Source organism: Ambystoma mexicanum, chromosome 13, assembly GCF_040938575.1.
Source record: "Ambystoma mexicanum isolate Mex_15411 chromosome 13, UKY_AmexF1_1, whole genome shotgun sequence".
In the NCBI taxonomy this organism is placed as follows: Eukaryota; Metazoa; Chordata; class Amphibia; order Caudata; family Ambystomatidae; genus Ambystoma; species Ambystoma mexicanum.
The window spans coordinates 478,522,536-478,537,988 of NC_090938.1; the positions used below are offsets into that span (position 1 = coordinate 478,522,536).

General features: G+C 49.3%; 1 protein-coding gene across 7 annotated transcripts in view; it reads left to right on the forward strand.

Annotated features, from left to right (window-relative positions):
- The window catches only part of STRADA (STE20 related adaptor alpha), a 546,126-nt gene that overhangs the window by 303,482 nt on the left and 227,191 nt on the right, over positions 1–15,453 (forward strand). For all 7 annotated transcript variants that reach the window (XM_069634117.1, XM_069634118.1, XM_069634116.1 and 4 more), the window contains one exon: positions 8,908–9,012. In XM_069634117.1, the coding sequence (XP_069490218.1) occupies positions 8,908–9,012 (105 nt within the window). The remainder of the gene's footprint in view (positions 1–8,907; positions 9,013–15,453) is intronic.

The following is a 15,453-nucleotide window of genomic DNA, read 5'->3' on the forward strand; positions in this document are numbered from 1 at the left end:
AGCCTTCACGGACTTGTCTGGCGACCTCATCAGGTGTGACAGGAGTGAGAGAAGAGGTGGAGGGGCCAAGGGAGGCTCCAGAGGTGTTGGTCTATGATGTAGTGAGCAAGAGAGAGGGGAGAGGATATCTTTGGTTTTTTCAGAGAAGTGTGCAGCCAGGGCTGAGCAAAGATCCCGAGTGGGTGTGACAGAAGAGGAGGCTGCTGCAGGATTGGCCAGTTACTTACAGACTTTGAAAAGTTCGACCGTGTTTGATGCCACGGAGATGCAGGCTTGAATAAAGACACTTTTCTTGGAGTGGCTGCAGAGTCGATATTGCCTTTGATGCAGGCTGGCAGGCCAGTTTGTCAGCTGGTTCGCCCGACGAATTCCATTTCCGCTCAGCTGCCCTACACTTGCGTTTAAGGGCAGCCAGATCAGAGTCGTACCAAGAGTTGCACTTTTTGGAAGGCTTCAGTCGAACCCTCATGACAGGGGCAAGAGTATCAAGAGTGTTGGAGATGGAGAGATTGAGGTTAGGGAGGGCTGTCTCCGAGTGGGAGTCAACGCAGGTGTAGGAGGCGGAGCGTAGGTGGAGGCAAAGGCAGCCACTGTCACTTTTTTCATGGGTCTGGTGACTTTGAAACAGAGTTGCCACGCCAGGTGTGCCGATCCAGGAGGAGAGGATAGCTTCAAGTGTAAAGAGTGGTCAGTCCAAGAGAGAGAGGTGCTAAGATGGAGATATGCACTTAGACATAGCCTCCTCATTCCCCTTCTTTTGCTTATCCTGCCCCTTCCAGGTAGACTCTCCGTTATATGGTTTGTCTACTTGTAATAGGCAAGATGGAAAATGAAGTTACATAGGTCTCGCAGTCACAGGCCTTTGAAAGCAGGCTATCGCACAGGTTGGGCTGATGGCGAAAGCCTTGGACATTAGACCTACCTGTAGAATGAGGCAGCAAATGTATCTTTTCTATCAGGTTATCTTACAGCCTCAACATTTTGCGCACTTTACATAGGAGTAATAATGTTGGTAAACCATTGCTCACTTGTGCCATGAAATAACTATAGTAGCAACTAAGTTGTAATGATGCTGATGTTAGAACTATTTTATTCTGCTTTAACCAGGGCTCCACAGATCACATCTACTCAAAACTACTAGTACTCACCAACGGACTCCTATTTCCCAGCATTATTTTCTCACAATGTTACCAGTCACCATGCATATTCCAAACCTGCCCAGATTCTCATAAATATATTACAGCATTGTACACACACTACAACAATTGAGACCTCCGCACAAAATAATTTAATCAGTCACATCACAAAAAGGTGTGTTCAAATCAACATGACGAGGGAGCCACCAGGGGGCGCCGTGATGTGCTGACGCTCCTCGGTCAGTCTCCACCTCGGGGCGCAGAAAACCGGGAATTGGACCCCTCCCGCATGCCATTAGAGGTGTCCTGATTCTCCCCTCCCCCCCCCTGTGTGGCTGACATCGGTGTGCACCTGACGTGAGGGATTCGTGCACCCTGAGCTGCGGCAGCCCGTAGGTGCGGACCCCCCACGCTGGTGAGCGAGGCCTGTGCGGTGGCTGTCCCTGTCGTGGAGATCTGCGGCACTCTCCCCAGAGGTCGGAGGGGGAAGGGCGGCCGCTGGCGGGAAGGCTGCTGCTTGGAAGCCCAAGCCCTTTTCGGCGGCGTATGTATGCTGGCGCCCCTAGTCGAGTGGAGGGGGCCAGCCTGGAATCCCGCATTCGCCCGCTTGCGCTGGGGCCCTGTTGCCGGGGGATAGCGGCCGACGGCTTCTGTGTTCCCACAGCACGAGTGCTTCTGAAGGAGCACGGGGGGCACTACTCGCTGAGGTGGCGCTGACGGAGCAGAGCCTGGAGGCCCGGATTGACGGCTGCCTGGGGTAGTGGAGGCTCTCCTGCCAAGTACAGACGCTCACACCGAGAGGTGGTGTTTGGGAAAGGACTGGCAGCTTCGGGTCTTATTGCAAAGCGTGTCTGCTGGCTGTAGCCTTGTGGTCCCCTGGGTCCCGTTGGACTGGACAGTAAGCCACAGGCAATTTGGAAGACTGAGAGCCGGGCCAGCCCCCCCCGGAGGGGAGGAGGAGCCCAGAGATAGCCCGAGACCTCGTGGGGGAGGATCCGGTGTGAGGAGGGCAGCTGGGAGTGGCGGAGCCCTGCGGAGGAGGACTGGTCAAGCCCTGATTGTGCGGTGGTGTCTTGCTCCGGTGCTAGCCTGGCCTCTCATGGGGGCCTGAGGCGGGGTCCGTATTAGCTGTGCCCGGGGTCCTAGACCCCCCTTTTGGTGGAGTGGGTGGGCCCCCCCCGGGGCAGGGAGGATCCTGCTTTCGCGGGCCTTGGCTTTGCCCCTGTCTAGGCAGGGGTGAAGTTTGATTTTGGAGTGGTTGTCCATAGAGCTTGGCCTGGTCGGGGGGGGTCCTTCGTGGAGACTGCCAAGGGGTCTGTCCAGCCGGGTGCTTTTCAGTGCTGGCTCACCCACCCACGGCTGGATGCTGTTGCTCTTGGGTGCCATCTCGACGCTCTGGATGAACTGGGCTTCTTCTCTGCAGAGCTTCAGGCGCCCCTCTGGCCCTAGCATGAATCAAAGCGATTCTCGGCCTGCTTCCCAGATGGAAACCCAGGAGGTGCAAACGATGAGTCAGAATATGGCGGCTCTACTGGAGGAGATGAGAGGTTTCAGAGCAGATATTGGCAAGAGACTGGACTCCTTGGATAAGAAGTTGGACGCGGTGGACGATCGGGTCCAGGCTTTGGAGGCAAATCAGACGTCTTCTGATATCTTTGAAACGCAGTTTGATATGCGCCTGGCTGAGCTTGAGAGACAGGAGGAGAAGGTCTCTCTCAAACTGGATGACCTAGAAAACAGGGAGCGACGCTCCAACCTAAGATTTTTGGGTATTCCAGAGCGCGACGGGGAATCGCAGGCTGACGTTTTGAGAACAGTCAAATCAATAATAAGTAAGCTCTTTGATGGTGGTAACACCGAGGAGCCGACGATAGATAGAGCACATAGAGCGGGGGGCCGGGTGGGTGCCCCTAGATCAGTTCTTGTGAAGTTCCATTATTTCTCAGAGAAAGAGAAGCTCTTGGCCTTATCCCCGAATAAAGGACACGTCGCCTGGGAATCTTCCAAAATACAGATCTATCAAGATTTGTCGGCTTTCACTCTTGCGCGCCGGAGACTGTGTGGCCCCTTGACTAAATGGTTACAGTCGAAGGGAGTGAGATACAGATGGGGCCATCCCTTTTCTCTGGCATTTGAGTACGAAGGCTATAAATACTCCCTTGTTACTGAAGCTGACATACAGAGGGTGACTAGTGAACTCTTAGGGGATCCAGTGGGGGCGAGGGATCTTCCGTTGCCCCCGATAAAAACTCTGCTCAACGGAAGCCTACCCACTTTGTGGAGAGATGCCGGATCCGGGGCCACAGAAAGTTTAGAAAGGTGGCGCCGCCCTCTCCGAATCAGCCTGCTTCGTAGCTGGCTTGGGGAGATGGTCTCCTATACGGTGCAATGGGGAGCCTCTCGAATACATGGTGTTTTGAGGTGAATCCTGGGAATTCCTGAGGTTCGCTGGTCTCGGGCATGCTTTGAGGAGAGGGGCAAGTCTGAGCGGGGCAAGTGAGGGGAAAGGAATTTGGAGAAAAAGGGGTTTTGAGCTTGGCATGCAGGGGGGGGGTTTGGAATGTTGTGGCTCTCTTCGGGTTGTGGGTGCCGGGGGGGCAGCTAATGGTGGCCTGGTGTGGCAGCGGCTGGATGGGGCTGTCAGGCCGGGCGCTCGGTAAGGGGGGGGTGGGGGGTTTCGGTGAGAAATGGGGGTTTGACTGGCTACGACCGGTTTGGGGCGGGTGTGTTTGTTTTCAGCTTTCAAACTGGATGTTTTATTTCTTCAAGAGACTCACTGGGTGAAAGGAGCGGAACCTATCTTGAGGGCAAGGTCCATACATAAAGTTGTGTATGCATCCTCCGGGGTCAAGAAGAGGGGGGTGGCGATGGTGATCTCCCAGAGGGCCCAATGTTCTCAACGAGCGCAGGTATGTGATCCGGAGGGTCGATTTGTAATGGTCAAAGGCGAGTGTGGGGGAGCCAGGGTCACTTTGGTCTCAGTTTATGCGCCTAATGAAGCCCCAGATTGGTTCGGGTGGGGCTGAAGCTCAAAATTATTACATTTACAGAGGGTGCGCTAATGGTGGGGGGTGAATTTAACATGGTTCTTGATTACTTGTGCGATAGGATGCCCAGTCGCCCGGCGGAAGATTCTCACCAGCAAAGACGCTTCGCGTCTTCCTTCCGGAGCACCAATGAGAAGCTAGGGCTTAGGGATTCCCACGTGGCGCGGGAGGAGTCTGACACCCTCTTTACTTTTTTCTCGAAACCCCATTCGTCTTATTCTAGAATAGATTATATCCTGGTCGATAGAGTGCTTTAAAACGGAATCACCGAGGTTCGGGTGGTGGTAACCCCCTGGTCTGACCATGATATGGTGAGAGTACAATTGGGGGTTCCTGTTGTTCCCCCGGGGCCTAGGCAGTGGACATGCAACAACCTCTTGCTGAAAGACGGAGTTAGCTCGGGCTGTCCTGACCTCCATTGAAGATTTCTTTGAGTTTAATGACGACGGGCAGGTGGGCCTGGAGGTGGTCTGCGAAGCCTTCAAGGCTGCGGTTAGAGGGGTCCTTATTGTGTTGGGGCGGCGGGGAAGCAAGAGAGGGGGAGGGAGGAAAGGCGTATTAGAGACAAAATCGAGGCCATCCAGCCGAAGGGTAAAGTAAGGTCCCAAATCTTCCCAGGTAGATTGGCAGAGCTTCAGCAGCTCAGGGCAAGGTTGGCTGCTCTCCTGGTGGGGCAGACTGAAAGGAAGTTGGCCTTTCTCAAGCAGAAGTATATGGAGAAGGGGGAAAAGGCTGATAAAATCCTAGCCTGGAGACTTCGTGAGCTTGGGGAGAATAGGAGGGTGGAGGCTCTGGCCCTCCCGGGTAGTAAGCTCTGCAGAGAGGCCTCTGGGATTGCCGGCGAGTTTCGGAAGTATTCTGAAAGTCTCTATAAATCTGAGTATGACGGGAATGAGGTAGTTGTAGATGAATTTCTGGAGGCTCTACCAATCCCCTCCCTCTCCCCAGAGAAGGCGGCCCTCCTGGAGTGCCCCATCTCACCCCAGGAGGTGATACACTATAGGTGCCATGAAATCGGGTAAGGCCCTGGGGGTTGATGGGTTTACTGTGTTTTTTTATAAAACTTTCCGGAGCGCCCTGGCCCCATTTCTAGCTAAGTTGTTCAATGGCGTACTGGATTCGGGACGTCTTCCCTCATCCATGCTCTCCGCCCGCATAGTGGTAATCCCCAAGGAGGGAAAGGACTCAAAATTGTCAGTCGTACCGACCGATTTCCTTGCTGAACACAGACGTGAAGATCTTGGCTAAGATATTGGCAAACAGGTTAGCAACCTATCTCCCTGTTCTAGTGCATGGCGACCAGGTGGGTTTTGTACCAGGGAGGCAGGGTAGCGACAATATTAGGAAATCGCTCGGGTTGATGCATGAAGCGGCCCTCTCGGGAAGTGAGGCTTATCTGCTATCTTTGGACTCGGAAAAAGCCTTTGACCGGATTGATTGGGCCTACTTGAGCAAGGTCTTGGTGAAAATGGATCTGGGGGCTAGTTTTTGTAAATGGATAGCAACTCTGTATAATGGCCCTATGGCCAGGGTGGCGGTTAATGGTGTGACCTCGTCCCCTTTCTGTCTCTCCCGAGGAACCCGCCAGGGGTGTCCGCTCTCGCTCCTGCTTTATGCTCTGGCGATTGAGCCACTGGCTGTTGCGGTAAGGGAGCACCGGGGTATAGCGGGGCTTAGGTGTGGCGAACTGGAGTTTAAACGTGCACTGTTTGCGGATGACCTCTTGGTGTATCTTACAAATCTTAGGCAGTCGCTTCCGAACCTCTTCACTCTCATTAACACCTTTGGCTCCTTTTCCGGGTTGAAAATAAACAGCTCGAAATCATGTCTGATGCCTATGACGTGCTCTGGTTTGGAGGTGGGAGAGGGGCTACTTGGGAGGGTATCGGAGTTGAACGGGAGGTGACGCATTATTTGGGAGTTTTGATCCCGAGGGACTTAACAAAGCTCTATGAGGTAAATTTTCCTCAGGCCCTGGTGAAGATATTGGGCGACCTCGGGCGATGGTCTCCCCTGACGCTGTTATGGTTCGGCCGTATGGTGTCGGTTAAAATTAATGTGCTATCCCGTCTGCTTTACCTATTCTCTTCCCTCCCAGTCAGGGTTCCAGAGTCTTTCTTTAAAGCCCTTCAGTCGGCAGTGGTGCGCTTTATCTAGAAGGGAAAGAAACCGAGGGTTAGACATGATACCCTTACCCTCCCACGCGCATTTGGGGGCTTCGGGCTCCCTGACTTTCGCCGTTACTACAAGGCAGCTCAGTTGAGGGTGCTCCTTGAGCACTCCAGAGATGAGATGAGGACGTACTGGTCGTATATTGAAGATGTTCACACCCATCCCAGAAAAGTGAGGGACCTCTTGTGGGCTGTGGGAACCCCCTTCTCCAAAGCTGTGAAAGATCATCCTACTTTGTCAGTGTTGTGGGCGGTGTGGAAGAAGGATAGGGGGAATGTGTCCCTTTCTTCGTGGCCCTCCCCTCTGTCCTCGGTGTGGGCGCCCCCTTTCGACTTGGGTAACAGAGGATTACGGGGAACTCAGAGTTGGTCGGATGGGGGCTAGAACGTGCGGCCCAGCTGTTCCGGAAAGGGGTGTTTATAGATTATGCTAATCTTGTAGAGTCCTTAGGCGCTCCTCCGATGTCTGTTTTTGACTATATACGAGTGAAGGGCATTATGACTGACCCCCATTGGGTCGCGGACCTTATCCGCCCCCCCACTTCGCTAGAGAGGGTGATTATTGACTCCAGCAGTAGGAAAGGGTCTCTATCTAAAATCTACAAGGCGCTGATAACGACAGATGTAGAGCTTAGGCAGCCTTTTAAGAAACAATGGGAGGGTTGGGCAGGGGGGGGAAATAGGGGAGGATACCTGGTCGGTCATTTTTAAGGCCCTCTTTACGGGGACCCTATATACGGCGGCAATGGAACATAATTTCAAGATGCTCCACGCATGGCGCTTATCTCTGGAGAGATTGGCCAAAATGTATACAGGGCCCTCACCGCTCTGCCCGAGAGGTTGTGGTCAGCGTGGGTCCTGGTTTCATCTTTGGTGGGTCTGCCCTTCTGTTCAGGTGTTCTGGTCTGAACTCCTGAGCTGGATTAAGGAGATTACGGGGGCTGATTTAACCTTGCAATCTTTGGTCCTTCTTTTTGTGGTGCGATCCTCGGAAGAGGAAGATTCGCATATTTCACGTGTGGTCCAGGCCATGCTACGGGCGGGGAGGCTAGCTGTGGCCCAGAGGTGGAAATGTGCTACGGCACCTTCTAAAGCTGACTTGTTAGCGAAACTCTGGGCGATCTTTATGTATGAAAAATTTACGGCGATCACCCACGATACCATCAATTCCTTCTTGCAGGACTGGATGGAGGTTTTGCTTCACGAAGACTGTGAATCAATGAGACTCTGAACTGAGAGACTTCAATTTCACTCGCCTCGGTTTTTTTTGAGTTGCCACACGTGTTGTCCTGGGCCGTCCCTTCTTTCTGTTATTTGAGCCCCTTACGCCAGCTTTGACTGTAATATTGGTCCCGGAATGGAATGCTGTCTTTCTCTCCTTAGTTCTTCCAGGTGCAGTTTGGGTCGGGTGGGGCGTGGGGGGGGAGGGAATTGGGGTTGAATTTGGTTTGACGGTTTTGTCACTGCTTATAAAAGCCTAATAAAATTCATGTGGAAACAAATCAACATGACCGCTCCCTCGAATATCAACTTAAAATATTTCATTACACTCTCCTGTATTGCAAAAATAGTAGACTGCCATTTTTACGGAATGCGCTCATTGTATGCTTAAATATGAGTTCTTCATTTTCATTGAAGCAATCTTATTTCCCCCTTGCTTCCTTTCTTTCTTCTCATCCCAGCTAGTAATAAGCAGCTGCATTTGGTAAGGGAGGGAGACACTGTGTTGCATGTGGCCAATTGGATTGCGTGGAGCCTGCCACACATGTCCACTTTGTGCCTTACATTGGAAATGTATTGCCTTCTATTCCTGTGAACAGCTTTATATTTGCAGCTACTGCTTAGCATGCCTAAAAGCTGCTTCATAGGCCCATATGGACTGATATGGCCATTATAAGTCTAACCCAGCTTCATGCAAACATATGGGATCACCCTAGGCAGTTTCATTTCCCTCACCCTATTCACTGGGCAGTCTTCATTCGTGAACTACCCCCTTGTCACCTACTACTGCGTTCCCTTCCTTACTCCCCCTCTTTTCACTGCCTCCTTACCATTTGTACCTGTTTTTTTGGTTTGTTGTGCAGTTGCCAGACAGCCTCCTTCTCCTACTGTAGCATGCAATGCTACCTGGTGTGACTCAGGGCATGCTTGGCACATGCTGGGATGGCGAGCAATGTTGGTGGAGATTAAAGGTACTGAGGGCAAGACTTAAACCCTTAGTGGAGGAAGAGGAATAAACATACAAGGCAAGTGGGTCTGAAAACAGCATGGAGCAGGGGACAAAGTAAGGAGGGGCAAATGAAGCACAGCTTGTGGAGCTTGCATACTCTCTGCTGTATACTCTGCAGACTATGACCTACACAATCCCTGCTTATCACATAGTGGGATTGAATAAGATCACCCTGCAGACATCACCCAGACTCTGATAAGTAGGGACATGGGTCGGATTAAGGACTCTCTCAGGTACTGTATTTAATGTTGAGCCAGTATTATCTGAACTCATTGACTGAAGCAAGGATAACCCTGTTTCTTCCTTTTTTATTTTTTTTGTAGAATCTGCAGGGATATGATTCGAAGTCTGACATTTATAGTGTGGGAATTGCTGCTTGTGAATTGGCAAATGGACATGTCCCATTCATGGACATGCCAGCGACACAGGTAAGACTGTTTCAATTCATGCTTACCTATCACAGTACAGCAGGGCATGCAATAGCTGCAAATATTGATTAACTGTATGCATTTCTTAACAGAAGGTACAACCCAATGCAGTAGGTGGATGTTTCTCTCTCCCGGTGTTTCAATTTGCTGCATACTATTTTCCAACCCGACTCCAATTTTTAGATATGTTGCTCCTTAAAACAGCACAGTAATGGATCTTTAGATCAAGTTTTTCCACAGCTCTGTGTATCCCAATACCGTTCAATGGATACCATGTTTTGTTTCTCCAGACTGGCATCTCTCTTAAGAAACCAAGAAAGAATGCCAGATAGCTAACTGAACTTGGGATTGCTAATGATGGGTTTTGTAACGGGCTACACTGTTTCCACCTGGGATTAAAAGTCCTTGTTTTCTGTCGCATCTTTTTTACTAGGTCTTCGAGTCAAATTATTCACTCACACATTTTTACCCAATAGTTAATCAATAAAGAAAGAATGCAAGTGTAATAAAAAAAACAGAATGTTCTGGCTTATTCCAAGAAATATATCAGAAACCATTGTGTTTGGCATGTTAGTATGGAATAATAGGATTTTCTATACAGTGCCTTATGCCTGGATATAAATCAATCAATATGTAGTGAAGCATATATTTATCCAAGCTTTTATTTTTAGGATCATGTATCAGCAGCAGTGCGGAAGAGGGCATAGTAACATCATATGGTGGAGGCGAGGCTTAGAAGGAGTAAGAAACATTTGAGGGTCAGACGAGGAAGACGCAGGGAATCGAGGGTGGAGTTGAGAGGAGAGTATAACACCAGGAAGTGAGAGGGAGAGGAGTGCAAGTGTGTGATAGAAAGGAGACTACATTGGGTAGAGTGGCTGTAAGGCACAATCTCATACACCTATTAGACCACACACCTCTGGATAGAGTAGGGACAGGCTAGGCAGTATCTGAAGGAGTTTAGATAGAGAAGGCATTCTATTGCTAGTAAGAACTTAAAGTAGGTTGGAATCCGTGGTATGTATAATAACTTGGGGAGTAGGGATGCCTGGACTAGGGAGGATTTGTGCTTTTTCGATTAGAGTGGTATGCCCTTGGGGTTCTGATAATTCAAATAAAATCCCTTGAGCAATCTGTGACACTTAACCATTGGTGGTACAGATGAGTTGACTGCATTAGAAGCTGTGACACGTGGCTCCAGAAATTTCACAAGGCTCATGTTCAACTTTATTTTTGGGGAAAAAAAACGCTATTTTCAATTGAAATCAATTGGGGCTCTCAAACTAGGGTTCTCCCCTGCCGCTTGCCTTAACTTCTAGTTGGACTCCCACCTTCCTAGCCCAGGCTTCCCTATTTCACCCCAATGTTTCTTCAAACTGTTTATACTGCACCCCTATGGTCTTTATCTCTTATCCTAAGGGGGGGTGCCTAAACATGGTCTTTTCCACCTCTCTCCCTCAGCAGCGTCCTAGGAGTCCCAATGCGCTTCATGATGGTTCTGTCTTTCCTTTCAGCTAGTTTATTCCACAAGTCTCCTCATTTCTCTCACACCCTCTCCCTCCTCGTCGCTCTTTCTCTTCCCACACTTTCTCATTCAGGTGCCCTCTGTTTGCAATGGCCTAGAGTTCACAGACAGCTGTCCGCGCCGAGAATACACTGTAAATGGTTAAATCGCGGTGCAGAGCCCTATCCATGTGGGCTGTTACTGTTTTCTTAAATATATTGTCATCCTAAGCACTATTAAATGCAGTGCTTTGGATGACCGTATCTTTCGCCAGCAGACGCAGCAACAGGCTAAAACAGTGCAGCAGAGTCTGGAAAACCAAACGCCTGCTTGTGCTAATACATGTACACATTTGTTGGGCTGGCGCTCTATATGGAAATTACCTTTTGAGGCAAAACAGGAGCACCCTCTACAATCCATACAAGCATTGCAAGCTATTTACATGGAAAAGAAACCAATATTAACAACGCATCCATTATTCGCACTCTCAAAGCCTACACTTCAGGCACTCTGAAATTGAAGGCCTGCTCCTTTCAATCAGCTTTACTTCTATGCTGCAAATCTGATGAGTATCCACAGATGAATCTCCCGTCACACCACTAACATGCGCATCAAGATTCACTCTTCCATACCAATCTCTAGAAGGGTCTGAAACGATATATGAGGTCCCACTGAGGAATGTTCAAAGTTATAAGAACAGAAGCCTGTTTGGGTATAAGAAGCAGTAAGATGTGTTCCACCATACTGTGCTACGATTTGAGAACTGGCAATTGCATAAATGTTGGGTTTTAGAGCATTTTTTTAATGAGTCACTTTGGTTAGGTGATGGGTAGTTATAATTTACAGATTGTAATTCTGATACAAGTGATTTAGTTAACATCTTTTATTTACACGTGGTTTATAATGTATTTAGTTTAGTAATCATTAATTTTCTTGAGTATATATACATGTTCATGTGACATGTGGCAAATTGTGCCACATTTGAAATAGCGACCCTATGTGTTCAATATAGGGAAATGATTCATGGAGTTTAATTTATTATTGTTTAATTTGTAATAACATACATGTTTTCATTATGAAATAATAAAGATGAATATTTCTGCTACATTTTGTGAAAACAAAGAGGTGATGGCTGGAAGGTTTAGAATTAATCTTAACCACTGGCATTGCTCTGGGCAACCCTCCAGACCACCGTTCTTCGCCTGCCAAGCCATTACAGAAGGGGAAAGACCATATGCAAATCAGGCTTGGCCCCACCCCAAAAGGGGCAGTCCAGCCCGAACTGCTAGGTCACATCCCTTCTGCACGAGACCACAAGCATCCCCAAACATGTTTCGCCCTTGTTGGGGCTCATCAGTGAGGAGTAGCTTGGGTCTCTAGGCCCAGCAGGCACGGGACCCACGTCTGGGCATACCCGTCCCACTCGGGGTGACAACGCAAAAACAAAGACGTGATGGCTGGAAGGTTTAGAATGAATCTTAACCACTGGCATTGCTCTGGGCAACCCTCCAGACCACTGTCCTTCGCCTGCCAAGCCATTACAGAAGGGGAAAGACCATATGCAAATCATGCTTGGCCCCACCCCAAAAGGGGCAGTCCAGCCCGAACTGCTAGGTCCCATCCCTTCTGCACGATACCACAAGCATCCCCAAACATGTTTCGCCCTTGTTGGGGCTCATCCGTGAGGAGTAGCTTGGGTCTCTAGGCCCAGCAGGCACGGGACCCACGTCTGGGCATACCCGTCCCACTCGGGGTGACAAAGCAAAAAAAAAGTGGCCCAGACTGCCACTTTTGGGGTGGGCCATGCCTGATTTGCATATGGTCTTTCCCCTTCTGTAATGGCTTGGCAGGCGAAGCACGATGGTCTGGAGGGTTGCCCCGAACAATGCCAGTGGTTAAGATTCAGTCTAAACCTTCCAGCCATCACCCCTTTGTTTTTGCTTTGTCACCCCGAGTGGGACGGGTATGCCCAGACGTGGGTCCCGTGCCTGCTGGGCCTAGAGACCCAAGCTACTCCTCACTGATGAGCCCCAACAAGGGCGAAACATGTTTGGGGATGCTTGTGGTCTCGTGCAGAAGGGATGTGACCTAGCAGTTCGGGCTGGACTGCCACTTTTGGGGTGGGCCATGCCTGATTTGCATATGGTCTTTCCCCTTCTGTAATGGCTTGGCAGGCGAAGAACGATGGTCTGGAGGGTTGCCCCGAGCAATGCCAGTGGTTAAGATTCAGTCTAAACCTTCCAGCCATCACCCCTTTGTTTTTGCTTTGCTACATTTTGTGAGTCATACAGTTTTGTTTGCTGTGGTCTTCTCATTTGGCGCTGTGAGCATCTCATGGTGGCACAAGTAAGACAGACACAAGTGATCACAGTTCGTGTGTTTATTGAACAATGAATTCTGTATGCAGGTTGGAAAAATGCCTAATCTGAACCTAAATCTAGGATGGGGGCAAGAGTCGACCATCAAATGGAAAATAAGGCAGTCCCAGTGGCGTTGTCAAAATAAAAAGGCCTATACTAACAAACCTATTGCCAAACCTCACAACTAATGCAAAAATGGGTGTGGGTTAGTTCTCAAGAAAAGAAAGAAGTGTTCTCAAATAATATTTCAGGATGCGGTAGCTTAAGGTCTCCCTTCCCCACATTTTGGACACATGGTAAGATGGGAGCTCGGAGCACAGTACAGTCTCCGTCTTCTCCAGCACGAGGTAACAGTTCTAATAGCAGCTCTCGGGACACACTCTCGAGCTTTTCTAGCATGAGATGACAGTTCAGCTTTTAACTCTCGAGCTTTCAACTATCAGGCCGTCGATGGCCAAGTCTCGTTTCACTTGAAAGTCTCTTGTCTTCAGGGACCTGACTTGTTCAAATAACAAAACAAAAGTTCCTTTAACAAATGAAAAGTTGGTTTCCAATTTTCGCTGGGTGATGGATTCACCCTTGGGTCCCCCTCGTCTGGGCGCTGACCCATCTCAATTGTTTCACTGTTTCACAGTTTCACGTAGGGTGATGGCTTCACCCTTTGGTCCACCTCTTCTGGCCACTGACCCTTCTTACATATCTCATTCCACAAATTATATGACAGTTCTTTTTCAATGAACTTTCAGGCGAAAGCTTCACCCCTGGATCTCCCTCGGTTGGGCTTGGCACCCCTCCTGACTGCCAATCTTTGGGTAAGGATTTCACCCCTGGATCTCCCTCTTTCGGGCTCGGACTCTTACCAACTACACATTCACTTGTATTTACGGGATTCATTTAACTTGCTTTATCATCTGGCAGGGTTCACTTCTTTCTTCTCACTGCAGGATTCACTTCCATTGCTTTCACACAGTTTATAGATCAAAGTCTTTTGATTGCATGGGGATTTTTCTTGAACCACAGTATGACCTCTTTGACCTATTCCGCTAGCTCTTCTATGGCATTCTGGTATCTGTAGTTTCTCTCATATGGGGCTCGAGTTAGCACCCACGTGGTGCCGGTTTCCCTCTGCAGCAGATCTCCCCTTCGATACTGGTTACAGTCATTCTCACTCAACCCATCGCAGTTCTTATTGTTTTCCCTTTCAACTCACTGGCTGTGCTGAACCGCTTTGTTTTTCTTTTTCATTGGAGTCAAGGCCGGTATCATGGTCGCAGGAGCTTCCCTTGCTCCTGCTCATCGGCCTAGGCTTGCCCTGTGTACCGTTAACATCTGCTACACGACACATATGCTATTGTTTGTGGTCTTAGGCTGTCTTCCACAAAGGTTCCACGGGCCTGGGACGAAAAGGGCAAGGTCACTTCTTTCCTCACCACCCTCTCGATTCCTGCCGTTTTTCTCCGCCCTTGAACTGCCGTGCTGTGCCTGATAAGCCGTCTCGTCGTGCTGTCTGCCGTGCTCACCTTGCTCGTATTGTGCTCTTTTGCTCCACCTTTTATCCCTGTGGGCAAAAGGAAGGGCTGCCAGGTGTGCGATTTAAATCAATTGCCTGACTTTGCCTGACCCTTGTGTCGGGACATGTCAGGTAAACAGTTGCATTGCAAGTTTGTTGCAAACCAGTATTCATGCTGAAAAGGGGAGGGGTTGGAGTGTCGGAATGTCCTACTAGATAGGATCAGAAAAAGGTATTATAAGAACGGGGTCGGTCGGTAGACTGAGAAAGACGAGATGAGTACGGTTTGTGAAATAGACGAGAATGACCGGGATTGTGAACGGAACAGAGGGGATTGTGGGAATGGTAGTGTTCTGTCATAGTGGATTGGGTGTTTGGAAGATGATAATCAGAAGGACGGGATTGGTAGGGTTTGTGGGGCAAACAGGAATAGCTGGTACCTCCCAAGTAAACCAGGTTGTCGGGAAGGAAAATGACTGGGAATATTCAGGTAAGAATGTTCATAGGGACGTTGATGAAGTCTGGGAATGTTTGGGCCGGACGCAGGAAAACAGGTATTCTGGGAGAGATACGTTTTGGATGTAACAGGGTGTTGGTTCGGTACGTAGCAATCATTGGATCCGGGCAGGAGAGATTGAATTGAAGGAAGCAGGGCAGATGTACGACAGCCTATAAAGATCTTAAGGAGTTCACCCTTCTCTCCTTCTCCCTGGCTTGTGCCATACTGAGTCTCCCTTGGGTTATTCCCTTGAGTATAACACCGGGCTTCCCCATCCCGGTGAGCCTTTCTCACTCTTTTACCCCTAGGGTTGGGATCTGAGCGGATCTGTCCATCGTTGGCCACCTGAATGAGTCTCTCGAGGTTCGCTATGTGAGATACTCTCCGGTATTTCACAGCGCACTTAAGAGATGGGATTTGTTTTGTAAATAAGTGTGACAATGGCTTTAATACAAACACCACATGATCAATACATGGAACAGTTTACTCCTCTATGTACTGAGCATATGGTTTTTGCCTTAAATATACTGTCATTTAAAGCACTGAATTTGTTAGTGCTTAGGATGAA